At 38.0% G+C, this 13792-nt stretch overlaps 1 protein-coding gene across 1 annotated transcript; it reads right to left on the minus strand.

Moving 5' to 3' along the window:
• Positions 1 to 1026: 1026 nt before the first annotated feature.
• Positions 1027 to 3167, minus strand: LOC140276868 (sphingosine 1-phosphate receptor 3). Its single transcript, XM_072371706.1, has one exon. It carries the CDS (start codon positions 3108 to 3110, stop codon positions 1974 to 1976), a length of 1137 nt encoding a protein of 378 aa, XP_072227807.1. The 5' UTR covers positions 3111 to 3167; the 3' UTR covers positions 1027 to 1973.
• Positions 3168 to 13792: the final 10625 nt, after the last annotated feature.

Genomic DNA, 13792 nt, shown 5'->3' on the forward strand with positions numbered 1-13792 from the left:
AACTGTGACAGTCTTAGTGAGCAGACCTTTTATAGCTTTATTCAGTCACTTTGGTACATTTCTTGAATAATCCTAAGCATTAAGTACATTCTCAAGGCAACTCATACAAACAGTACCAGACAGTGGATTACCTGTAAAAGCTTGTAATTTACTCAAAAATCCTTTTCTCTCTTTAAATCACAGAAGATGTCAATGCCACCAGAATGACAAGTCATTGTTTTTAAAAGTGTATTTTCTCATGTAAACAGTAATGACTGAAAATCAACGAGGCTGCCATTTTTTTCAAATGCAAAAGAACGACAGGCTTCACATTTACACTTCTGGTGTTTCTGCAGTGCCTTGTGGACACACGTTTGAATGACCGAGGAGTTGTTATGTATGCTTGACTGATAGCAAGGTTGATCGCCTGCTTTGGACATTCCCCTATTCTGGTGGATGTAAAGATACAACTGAGAACGATGAATCAGTCGGATTTGCAAAACAAGTCTAATAGCCATGTGCACAAAAGAAGGTGTGAGGTTGTAACGGCTAGCTCATCCTTTTTTTCTATGTAATGACTTTCAACGGAGGAATATACATTTTGATCAACATGACAAACAACTGGTACTGATTTGATACTTTTCGGACAAAATGATGTGTTCTCTTTACAAAGTTGAGATCTTCACTTTGCTTCCCCCATGAGGAGATCCAGATAAAGCATCTTAAAGTGATGTAATTCTTTTTTTTTTTTTTTTACTTTGTAGTGTCAAAGCTTATAATTTTGCATCATATATAATGAATGAAATACCTTTTAAAACCTCTATTTCACATGCTGTGTTCACATGCCTCTCTAATCTTCATTTTACCAACTTCATGCTTTTAAAGCTGCTGCAAAATTTTTCACTCAAGAGGAGTATCGTGTACTAAACATGCAGCAGTGCTGAATATATCCAGTAGATGGAGCTCTGGTGTAATTTAAACTCCAACTGCATCAGACTGACTGTAGTACAGCTTTAAAAAATGCAGGTCCTTCATTTTCATCATGAATTTTTCATATGTATCTCAGTTACCTCAAGTATACAGAAGAATACAGAATACATTGCAATAAATATTTTTAGCTGACTCAACACAATAACAACTGTCTACATTCTTCATTACATTTTTTTTGCAGTACTGTAATTGCACTTTTTAATATTTGCAGGTGGACTTTGACTTCTTAGATGGTCATGGCTATCTTTTATCAATATAATAAAGCTATCTATTTACACATATCATCGCCAACCTGTGAAAACCATCTATCGACAAAATGTCAACCTTGTCTTGAGCAATCTGTTTCAGCTTTGTCACAATGCACCTCATCAACACATTTCGATGTGCTTATTTTCTTTCCAAAGAGAAACTAGTTAGCTTGGTTCTCAATGGATTTGAAAAAGAGGCAAAACTGACTGAAACACTCGCATTTTCATCTGTTTGTGTCAAGTGAGGACATTTAAATGAGCCTCCCAGTTATAGATGCTGACAACATATCAATGTTCAGGATATAGGTGAAACCAAGCTGCCTCATGTCGACCCATCGTATGACAAATACTTCATTCATCCATCCATCTATTTTCTATACCCCGTTAATCCGTCGGTCGGGTCGCGGGGGGGTCATCTGGTGAGAGGCGGGGGACACCCTGGACAGGTTGCCAGTCCATCACAGGGCCACACAGAGACAAACGACCACACACACGCTCCTAAGGACAATTTGGTAGAAATTGACCAATTAACCTAACATGCATGTTTTTGGACAGTGGGAGGAAGCCAGAGTACCTGGAGAGAACCCATGCTTACACAGGGAGAACATGCAAACTCCACACAGATAGGCCTGAGCTGGGAGTTGAACCAGGAACCCTCTTGCTGTGAAACAACGGTGCTAACCAACAAACCACTGTGCAGCCCCCTGACAAAACCTTAATGTTTTTTATTGCCTCCCTTGTCCTCAGATTAATAGATTACTTGCTCTCTTCCTGAGCAGGGTGTGCTCCCACCACCACAGAAACCTTTCCATGGCCTGTGTCCATCTCCTGCCTCCTCTCCTCTCTCTCTGCTTGATTAGGGCTCTGCTGGTTCTGGTTTGGGTTGTTCTGGCTGCTCCACGACTTGCTTCTGCTCCGGCTGGGCTCCAAGGACTGCTTGTTCCCGCTGTCATTCACAGAAGTCTTCGCCCTGTAGCAAATGCCACAAACCAGACCCAGGAAGGCCCGTCTCATCTCGCGGCTGGCCAGAGTGTAGATGACTGGGTTCATTGCAGAGTTGAGCACAGCCACTGCGATGAACCAGTCAGCTTTGTAGAGGATGGGGCAGCTCTGCACGCACGCCACATCCACCAGGAGCAGGACAAAGATGGGTGTCCAGCAGGCAATGAAGACCCCAACTACAATGATGACGGTGCGCAGAAGGGCCATTGCATGTTCAGAATTGCTGTGCTTACTCACCTTTCGACTGCTGGACTTAACCACAATATAGATGCGAGCATAAAGAACTGACATGGCTAAGAGCAAAACCATAAAAACTGTGATGCAGAAAGCTACATATTTCTTGCTGTAAAGTGGAAGGACTGTGGAGCAGTCTGGAAGGTTGTCCAGGCAGTTCCAGCCTAAGATGGGCAAAGCTCCAAGAGATATAGCAATCAGCCAGCAGGCCCCTATAAGCAGAAACACTCTGTAGTTCTTGTTGGCATCATAAGGCCTCATTTTGATCATGGTCAGGTGTCTCTCTATAGCAATAGCCAGGAGACTGAATATGGAGGCACCAAGTGCTACAAACATGCTGCCCTCTCTGACAAACCAGAGAGCAGGTGAGAGCTGCAGGGTCTTTTCTCCAGACAGGAGTAAGTTCACCAGGTAGGCGACTCCGGCCAGCAGGTCGCACAGTGCCAGGTTCCCAATGAAGAAATACATGCGGTTGTGGAACCTGTGGTTCCTCCATATGGCCACCAGGACAGTGAGGTTCTCCAGGACAATGAAGCTGCAAATGATGAGGAACACGATGGTTTTGGTGTCCACAATACTTGGGTTTCCATTTTGCCGGTGGTCCAGTTTCCCTGTGTAGTTGTAGTGGAGGAGTAGTATCAAGTTCATCTTGTTCATCTTTGAAACACCAGATGCTGACACTGGATGTCAGACTTGAGCAGAGGGTCCAGGGTTCAGTGTTCAGCTGCAGCAGAGGATGTGTGTGTTATTTCCAAGAGTAGCCAATTTACATTATAAGTGATCGTGTTCATTATCTTATCAAAATACTACAGTTAATAGTTGTGTTTCATTGCTTGCAACAGTAAATATTTTACCACGAAAATGAGAAATCAAATACTTCAAAAACATCCGAGAATCAAGAATAGCGTTTAAATAAACTGCGAGGCTAATTTCAAACTATAAATAATTTTTTTCTCGACTTTACCGAAATGAAATTAGAATAATTTTGCCACAGAAACGAAGTATACAGACTTTTCTTCACATGCAGCGCAGTTTAGAGCGACACAAGAGGTCTACATTATATTTTTCCAGATGATAGTCTGAGCATAACTCACCGCTGGACGCACGCAGATAGTTGAAAGTTAAACGCTTTCCGGGGAACGCACATTTAATTTCTGTAAAGTTGCTTATCCACGTTTCCTACATTTATCCGTACTTCTCGTCACCCGGTCATAGAAGGGATCAGCATCTCATCTTTGTCTGATCTGTCTCAACTCCGGAGTTCGTCGACGGTGGGCTGGAAGTCAGTCCCACCCATCCTCCCTCCTTCAGCCCAGACAGGGAGTCTGCTCAGGGGTCACTTCAACTTCACCAGGTGTCAGAGCCAGGAGCTACGTCAAGATTCTCATATGTCGCTATGAATAATCATCAGTATTTTCTCCCACATTCGTGTATACGTATACATTCTACGTATACATAAGAGTAATTGCTTTTCTTTTCAGACAACCATACCAGAGGTCAAACTGGGACGTCAAGGTAATTAACTTATAACTTTAAATAACCAAATTTCAGATACCTAACAGCTACCTTCCATTACTTCTCTGCAAGTACAAGAAAAGAAAGACTTCAAGACAGGCAAATGTCAACTGTTTAAAATGACTGATATAGCTATTTTAATTTAACATTCATCAAATAGGGCAAATATTGAGGAAATTGTGATTTACAGCAGCGAAAATAAAAACAAAGTAAAACAGTAAAAACAATTAAAAACAACATTGCGATACTGCAACTAATTGTTTAAGATGAAGTCAGTAATTTCCAGCCTTTTTGGCCTCTGAGGTCTCACACAAAATAGTTTGTTGGGTCACATTTCAGATGTGTCAAATTCTTATTTTTACACCTGACAGTCCTTTATTTCAAGATACTTACAAACAGTCTGAGATCTGGTCAAAATACAAATAAAATATCAAGTAAAAACCTTCAAAACTAAGAAGAGGGTTGTAATTCAGATTTTTTTCTTCATCCCTCTCCCAGTAGTCATCTCACAACCCTCAGATATTTTCTGATCCTAACTAAAGCCTATAATATCCAGTGCTTGATTGAACAGTTTGCATCCTCCACGTGTACTTTACTAGGACAAAAATGACAACAACAAAAAAAATAAATAAAAATAGAGCATTCAGTATGCCGTTACAGTTTAGGGTAAGATGATTGAGCCCATCCTTTGTTCTGGTTCTTCTGCTGTGACCTCATATCCAGGAAGGATGGGCAGGGCTGGCAGCAAGAAGCCTGAGAGGCAAAACGACAGATGATGACTCTTTAAAACAGATGTGACGAGTGGAAATAACACTCTGCAGAGGTTTTAAGACTTCCCTGAGCAAAATTGGTATGAAATGACCCAAGTCAAACTAATACACAACATTTCAAAACTAAATCCAGAGCCTGAGGTGAGAATAAGTGACTCACTAGCTCAACTGTACAAAATCCCATTGCTTTACTTTATATGGTGCCACACATTGAGCTGCTTGCAATTTTCCTCAAACAAAGCACATAGTGTACGGTCTCCCAGACCAAATCATTAAAACAGTGGATCTCCTCCAGTATATGTGGTTATTAACCCATAGGAATGTTTTGTGCGGTCGAGTAAACAGCTGCGGTCTGGCATCGGTCCATTAGCATTGTTACAGTCACAATTCTCAGTCATTTCCTGCTGGTCGCACTATGTCTGCAGCAATGGGAAAATTTCAGTGAAAAAGCTAAATAGTTACTCTGGACCCACAGCGAATCTGGGACCAATCACAGAGTGGGTCCACGTAAGGGCAGCTAGATTAACAGACTGGCAACATGGTTGGAAAATCCTTGGGTTTTTCAGTAAACTGCAGTGATGTGGGGCTCACATCTGCATTTACATAAACTTTGGGCCAAATATGAAACCATCGGCAAGTACTAACCCATAATATGTGGTCAGAATGAGTCTACGAGTATTCATAGACCCCTGAAGAAGTGCATGGGTGGGGGGTTTTCACTTCTGCTGGACCACCCTCACTAAAATGTTACTTTGTAGGAAGCCTCTTCTCTGGTTTAAGGCTGAGTTTGCCTGTCATCTTTGTCGGCAGGACAGTAATTAAAGTCCTCTGTAGCTGCCATTTTTCAGCATGAGATGTTGTAAGACTCTCCTAAATCATCAACGCAACATATGTGTGATTTCCTGCCATTATAATGCTATATTATTTAAGTACAGCCTTCAAACTTCAACCCTTCATTTGCAGGGACTGTACCGTATAGTCTTACAGATGGTAAAACCATTGCTTAGAGAAAGTTTCCACTGCTAAGCCACAGCCAGTTCCAGACATTTGACTGTAGACAATTTTATGTGATATTCTTTGTATATATGTCAGTAAATATTTAGATCTTTTTATTTGGTAAACTTAGCAACACCTACATGCATTTCAGTTATATGAATATGAAGATCTTTAACCAAATATACCTAAAGTAAAAATTAAAGCTAAAAGTCATCATCAAGCAATCCGGTGGCCTCTGTTTGGGCATGTAATTGTATATGATTTAATTAATAGTGCTCAGACAATAAAGTAAAAGCAGCAGTCTGATTACAGCTGATTACATAAAAATCTTTATGATATTACTGATCTTGTGTTGAAAATGTTGATCCTGATTATCCTGATTGGGGTTATATAAAACAAGATAATTCAGTTGAAGATGAAACAGAAAAGAATGTAACTTTTTCAAGAAAAATTTAGATTTGAGCACATTCAAGTAGCTGTCAGTAGATACGGTTAATAAAAAAGCATTTAAACAACAGCTCTTGAATCGGGTCTTAAACATTTCAAGACATCTATTATTGATTCGATGCAGCATGAAAACAAAGGGCTCTTCCAATGTTTATTCATATGAGGTATTTTAAGGACATTCATAATTGATTATAATGGAGTTTATGTGATTTGTATCTTGATAGCCTCTCTTTCAAAGAAGAGAACTCATGGTTAAATGAGGCTGACCGGATGAAACTAAGATAAGGGCCCTGAGTGTTAGTACTAAAGGTGTATTACAAAGTCAGGTTGGGCAGTATGGCTGTAGTCATCACTTTGCCAGAGTTTGCCTCGTTCAAGCTCTCAGCCCTTCATTAGAGCGCAAGAACTGGGCTCAGGTTCGTGAGCGGTGGGTACGTCCATGTGCAATTACATGAATATGCTGCCTTTAATTTCACCCTCACCATTTTGAGGCATAAACACACCCCGTGAGTCTGGGCTTCAAATCTGAGGCGGACCATCCCCTCCTGCCCTGTGGCTTTGTGGTGGAGGTATTTCAAGGCACCGCGGTCTCTTGCATGCAGCTTAACAGAACCAGGCCTTGGAGATGTTTCTGCATAGGGCATAATTTCAGCTGGGGCACAGGATTTGCCAACTTTAGAGGGCCACACAAACAGAAATAGATCCGCCATTTCCTTTGACTGCAGGGAGTTTTAGTTAGTGCAGATTATTCAGATTTCTTTTTCTTTCTTTTTCATGAGATTCTGCCTATGGCTCTGACATTAGTGTTACCACACTGTCCTCAATGGACTATCCGGTGTCAGACAGGCTAACATTACCTTACAAGCATACATTTTGTCCCCCTTGTCCTGTCCAGCATTATGGCAGAATAATTGTGATCTGAATACCTTTTATGCCAAACAGATTTGCTTTGCCAAGGGAAGCTTTATGAATGTAGAGCTCCCCTTGATGCCCATCAACTGCTTATTTATTTATTTTTGTTACAATATTTAACATGTAATAGTGCCGAACCGGATACAGCATAAATACAAGCATAAATTTAATGGACTGACATTATTTGACACTGAACTTGGAAAAAAAACAAAAGCTGCAGATTTTGTGTTGCCGACTCATTTTGAAGGCTTCTGTGATAATTGCGTGTTTCCCAGCCAAGGTCCTTGTCTGCTCTGCATTGAAAGTTTTACCCATCTCCATGTAAATGTATAAGGAAGGAAATATAATGTAATGCAATGCAACACTTTGTAACACCACCTCATTTAAATCCATCATTTCTTAAACATTTTGTTTAACTGAATACTGTATTGCAGCTCTGAACTCTATGTGACATACTGATACTTTCAAATTACGTACTTGGGACAAGGGAAGTGGTCAGAATTATTTTCATCATGCATGACTTCTGTTCCCTCCCACCCACCCTTTCTTTGTCCATGGGTTAGTGGGTAAATACTTTAGTTTTGTAACTTCTTTTGTGATTTTCAGACATTCTTCTTATCAACTGTGTGTTGAATTATAATTGCAGCCTCTGCTATTCATTTAACAAAGTCTTCACCTTATGTTCAGACTATATTTTGGCCCTGATAAGTTTTCAGTGATGTTACTGTGCTTCATCTGCATTAGGTAGCAAGCAAGACTACTTCCTGTCATTTTTTATGATGAATGTACTGTTGAGTGTACAGCTAGAGTCCATTTAGCTCAAGTTGAACAGTGCTTTTGTCCCTCAGGTCCATTAGATCTACAGTACTCTGAGCATGTTGTATTGATGCCCAGTAGTAATTGTTCAGTCACTGACTTACTAGTGAATGGATGACTGCTGCATTAACCTGAAAGGAATTTTGAACTCACAGGCAGAAAAGTTTATATGTAGAACTGTTTATATTTATTAATTTCTAATAACCTAAGAGCCATAACACTAAGAGCATATCTAAAACCATTTATGTCAGAAATGTTCTACTTGAAGCCTCAGACAGCATCTATATATAATTTTTAGTTTTCCAACAATGAGATTATTCTAGGTAAATGTTCCTTTGGATCAATGCTCATTATCCATTTGCTCTCATCAGAAAACTACAAGAAGGTGTTGTAGCTACTTACTAGTATTGTTGAGCAATACTGTGAGCAATGTTGTGCACCATTTTGTTTACATCCTTCCGTGCCCATGTCCGCGCTCATATCTCATAATGTTCATACACTGAATATAACCCATTTATCTTTTCAAGTGAAATGTATTGGTATTTATTTATTTTTTTTCAAAAGAATCATTTGCGCAGCTTCCTGCCAATTGAATCAATACAAGCACTGTCTAAGAAGCTGTACACAACCCTGGATGCACAGTAAGTGTACAGGAAACCATTATAGGTTTTCTGATTAAACATAGGTGTAAGCCTGCATTAGACCACAAAAAGCTTATGTGCGTTCAGGTTATCGGTGTATGCAACACGCATGCTAGTATATGTATCTTATATATCCTCAGACTTTGAAGCAGTTATTGATTAGAATGTATAGCTACTGCTGACATTAAGAAAAAAGCAAGTGAAAAACATTCTACATATTGTATTCATTGGCAACAGGCTTTGTAGTAAGTTAGACATCAGAGAGGGACTTGCCCTCACTGTTCACTACTGTTTAGTGTTGCTGTATACATATTTAATCAGAGGTCACGTGACAGATGCCTTCCTGACCCTGGCCCTCTTAGGATACACACACACTGGCATAGATGACTGTAGAAGGAAGGACTGTCTTGGAGTCAGTCAATAAAAGTCTGAAAGGGCACCTAACAGATGTCTGCAGCTAAGCAGCTCTTGCAAGATGGTAGATGTATTAAGTGAGGTAAATATCTTTTATAGAGGGGAAATGATTTGTAATATTTATTTAATTAAAGAGCATCCTGTTACATAGGAACCAAAACTCTCTGCTTCCTTTTGCTAGTGTGTTTTTTGACAAATACTTGATGATAGCAAATGTAGTAATAAGCAATAACAGTATACTGATTTGATTAGTTTGATTGATTGACGTCAGTTACCAAATAATTAAGCTCATGCACTTTCCTATCAGTCTTTAAGTAATTGATATATATGTGTAAAATGACATATAGCTTGTCATAAAGTCACTATTATGAAAGTACCTAACATTACGTAACATAACATATAGAAAGAAAACGCAAATGCACCAGGGTAATCTGGTTAGACTCATAAAACCAAATGAATAATTAACAATAACTTTGGAATTTTAATTAGTAGATAACTTCATCAAAAATAATATGAGGTTGAGCTCAGTGCCTTCAGCTGAAGGATTAACCGGTTTATGAGCAAATTCAGCTCCTGAAACATACTCAATATTTTGATAATTCAGTTAATAACTACTGTATAAACTGTTGTCTGTTTATGTGTCCCTGAAAGGGGAAGAGTTTGAATGAAACCAGTTCCCCTCTGTTCTTAATGTAGAGTTAGTTAATGCTTACTTGTTCTGTTATTTGTTTAAGACTGATCTTCGTGGTTTCTCTGGTTATTTCTAACACCCAGTGGTTTAAACTTTGTAACTTTGTTGCTGTGGCAACGTGCAGTAGTTTCATTTGCATCATATGTTCCAGCTTAACTCAGTCAATTGAATGACTCATGCAGTCACTTAATGGTAACAATAATGCTGATTCCAAGGTGGATTTTTGTCTTTTGAAGTTTTTTTTTTTTTTAAATGGGACTTTGATAAGTGAAATGTGTATGTTTAGCCTCTTCTAAAACATTTGCCCCAGCCTCACACAAAACAATTGTTTTAGGAAATAACCAAGCACCAGTGCTTTTAAGTTATGAATCACTACTATTCACCACCATTGCAATCATTATACAACTTTGCCAAAAATAATCTCTTGGCACCACACTATATGAAACATTTAATCATTTTGCAGCCACTAATGTGGATAGACACTGAACCACTTTCTAATTATGTACATGATACATGCACACTCCATAACGCATTGTTCCCTGTATTTGAGAAGAAAAAAATTCCTGTTTCTTTTTCAAGGTTCTTTGTTATAAAGTTTCCTCAGTGGCCTCTTAGAAACCCCTCAGAGAACATCAAACTGTGTTACCATTAGCAGTTCCTGTGAGCTCACATGTAGCTGCATTGTGCTGCGGCATTGTCACATTGTTTCCTCAGAGGATGTCCCGTCAGAAATGCTTTCTATGTGCAGGCACACATACACAGACACAGCAAGAACCACTGTGTATTCTAACACAGGCGTCTAACGATTTTCAGGGTGGGGACTAAGCAAAAAAGAGAGCGAGGCTTAGTGGCCACTGTGGGTTACTTAGCGAGGAAATCACACCTGAGGAGGGTTTGGGCACAGGAAGTCATACACACACATACAGAATTTCAGACTTTATCTTGTGGTTATACATTTCCACTGCTGTCTTTCAGTGAGTCACACTACAACTTATTTTAGTATTATTCTGAAAATTTAAGGTGTCTCTTTAACATCAGATGGAAACAACAAATTAATTATAGTTTCAGAGTGTTGGTACATGCTGGCTCATGTCTTCCTGTAGTATATTACTGGGATACCTGAAGGGAACAGAGCTTTTGTTATTTTAACAGTCCTGGAATACATTTTGGATTACCTACAGTCAGCTTGACCTTCCAAAAGTTTGGTGTATCTTATATATTTATATATATAAGATATATATATATTTATATATATAAGATACATCAAGGTAAAAATGGTAAAGTAAATGTAATCGGACAAAGTAGTATTATAAGAGAATGTTAACTTTTCATATTTTGTTGAGAATCATTTGCAGGCAATAACTGCCTGGAAGTCTGGAAAAAATGGGTTTCATACTTTGCGGCACTTTCCACCTTTAATGTTTGCAGTGGCAACAAAACTTTTTAAATAAATATTCTTCTCAGATCATGTTATGTACTCCCCCACTGCAGAACTCTGCCACATCTTTACCTTCAAAAACTGAATGTCCAGGCGTCTTTATGTTGGTAAGTTCAGCAGTGTATTTTTCTTTATTTCATTTTGTATCATTTTACAGATAATCCAACTAGCTATTAATTTGGCCACCCAAAATGAATTTTAAAAAAAATTAGCCACAATGTTCTCGCTTTGTTTTCTTTTTTAATAGATTGCATTTCTTTTTGCAGCCTAAAGATGTGCTGTGTAATTTATTTTGACGGCTCCTTGCTCACACCATCACCCAACTTTTACAAATGCCACAGTTGAACTAAAGATCTTTTATTAATCTATATTAAGAAAAACATGAAAACTAATAGCCCAAACCTGTTAATTAAAAGGCTGTCGACTCGAATTTTTCAATTACATTTGAGCCCCTGAAATTGATTCTGTGATGAGAAAACCCTCAAATTAAAGCTTACACTTGTAATATTCATATGTAAATACTGTAATTTTTGTCTTTCACCTTACTTTAAAATCTAACTACACTCAGTCAAGTCTCCCATATTCAGTTTTGGTTAAAACTGCATTTGCTCCATCCCATTTATACAGTGTAATTAACTGTGAACTGATTAAGAGAAACACCTTTTTGTGCCTTTAAACTGACAACGTAGTGTATTATCATAGTAGAAAACTGATTAGACTATCTTTACTACTACATTCTTGTCTGAGTACACATCCAGCACGCATGAAGCAGCATTAACAATCATTTGGAGTCACATTTCAGCCAACATGAAGTCCATATTTCCTCTTGCCTTACCTCTTGCTTTGGTTTCCAACAGAGAAATATCTGACAATTTTATTTTAACATCTGTTAACAGGAAGCATGAACAGAACTGGGATGTTTTAGGCTTTAAAAACAAAAGAATAGATCTATTATTACACTTTTTTACACACTATTTTCTTTTTGTGATATGTGAAATATCAGTGAAAAGACATTTGCTGTGAAGTCTGCTAAAAAAGCTCAGTGGAACTGAAACTGGCTGAATGGTTACAGTACAGTGTCTGTCTGTCATATCTCACACGTCCACCGACTTGTTCTTGGTGTGAAAATGTTGACGCGTGTGCTGCTGTACTGGGCTGCAATAACCACTTGCTATGTGAAGTGCTTTCATTTTCATGACCCTATTTTTCTTCTTTCTTTTTAATGAACAAAATGAGACCTGCACAGCCTCACCTTTCAGATATGCTGAGAAAAAAAAATTGGGTTATATGATATATTTGATATAGGTCTTTTTTTTTTTCCTCCTCAGCAATAATTAGTTCACTTAACATTCAAATTATTTTCACAGCAGCAAGTGATAAAGAAATGAAGAACTGGAACTTAAAAAGAAGAAAGATGACTAAATTTGTTATATATAAACAAGTGAGCTAATCATTCTCCGAATGAAAGGCTAGACCTTTCATTTATCTTAATGGTAACTTTGTAGACTCCAATATTTCTTTTCTTTTGATCCATTGCTTCCTGTAACATTACACGAGTGATGGCTTCTTTAGATTCACTGATTATCAAAAAAAATCTTTATTAACTTAGATAAAACCTGTATATCTTTATAGGTCAAACAATCAGGAAGTTGCTGCATGAGGCTCTGACCACCCCCACACAACAGAAATTGTGGTTGTGTATCCGAGAAAGCTTTGTCACCTCCTTATTTTATGCAGTTCGTTTCACTTTATTATTTCTCTGTTCTTTAAAAAAAAAAAAAAAAGTAACAATACTTCTTATGCAAGATATTATTTCTTCTCATTTACATATGACTCATATTTGTAAGAAGATGTTTTTATTTGTGAAATTTCTACCAACCATCCAGTACATCAAAACTGACACTCTGAAATGAACCTAAACCTTAAGCGCCCTCTGGTGACATTAATCTGTACAAGCCTTTTCTTTCTTTCTTTCTTTCTTTCTTTCTTTCTTTCTTTCTTTCTTTCTTTCTTTCTTTCTTTCTTTCTTTCTTTCTTTCTTTCTTTCTTTCTTTCTTTCTTTCTTTCTTTCTTTCTTTCTTTCTTTCTTTCTTTCTTTCTTTCTTTCTTTCTTTCTTTCTTTCTTTCTTTCTTTCTTTCTTTCTTTCTTTCTCTCTCTCTTTCTTTCTTTCTTCATTTATTTACAGTAAATGTGATGTTAATTACAGTTACGTTGCTGATTATGTAATATGTATAAACATCACCAATATCAGGAAGACAATTATGATATATTGCACCATTTCCATAAATGATTCCACACTTAGGTTTTTCTCTCAATAAAAGAAAATACAAATAGATTCAATAGCAGTATCTTTTGGTGTCCACCAGAGGTCAGTGAAGAGTAACAGAACAGAGATGAGTATGAAACACGTTCTCTGTGAATAGAACTTGAAGTCATGAAAAGGCTTTTGGGGAGGAAGTAGTTGAATATGGGGAATGCACATTCTCTCTATTTGTGTAAAGTCACTCCATCTTCTTAATGGACAGCTGTAAAATGCACAGGTCAGAGAGGAGAGAGGAAGTCTGCAGCATAAACAATAATTTCAAGTAGTTAACTGATTCATTGATGCACCTCTTTACATCTCCATACTATCAATAATCCGTGCATTGTCATTGTTTAATTACAGCTGATATATAAAACACATACACAAAGTTTCCCT

This window comes from Leuresthes tenuis, unplaced genomic scaffold (genome assembly GCF_036924035.1).
Source record: "Leuresthes tenuis unplaced genomic scaffold, fLeuTen1.0.hap1 SCAF_19, whole genome shotgun sequence".
In the NCBI taxonomy this organism is placed as follows: domain Eukaryota; kingdom Metazoa; phylum Chordata; class Actinopteri; order Atheriniformes; family Atherinopsidae; genus Leuresthes; species Leuresthes tenuis.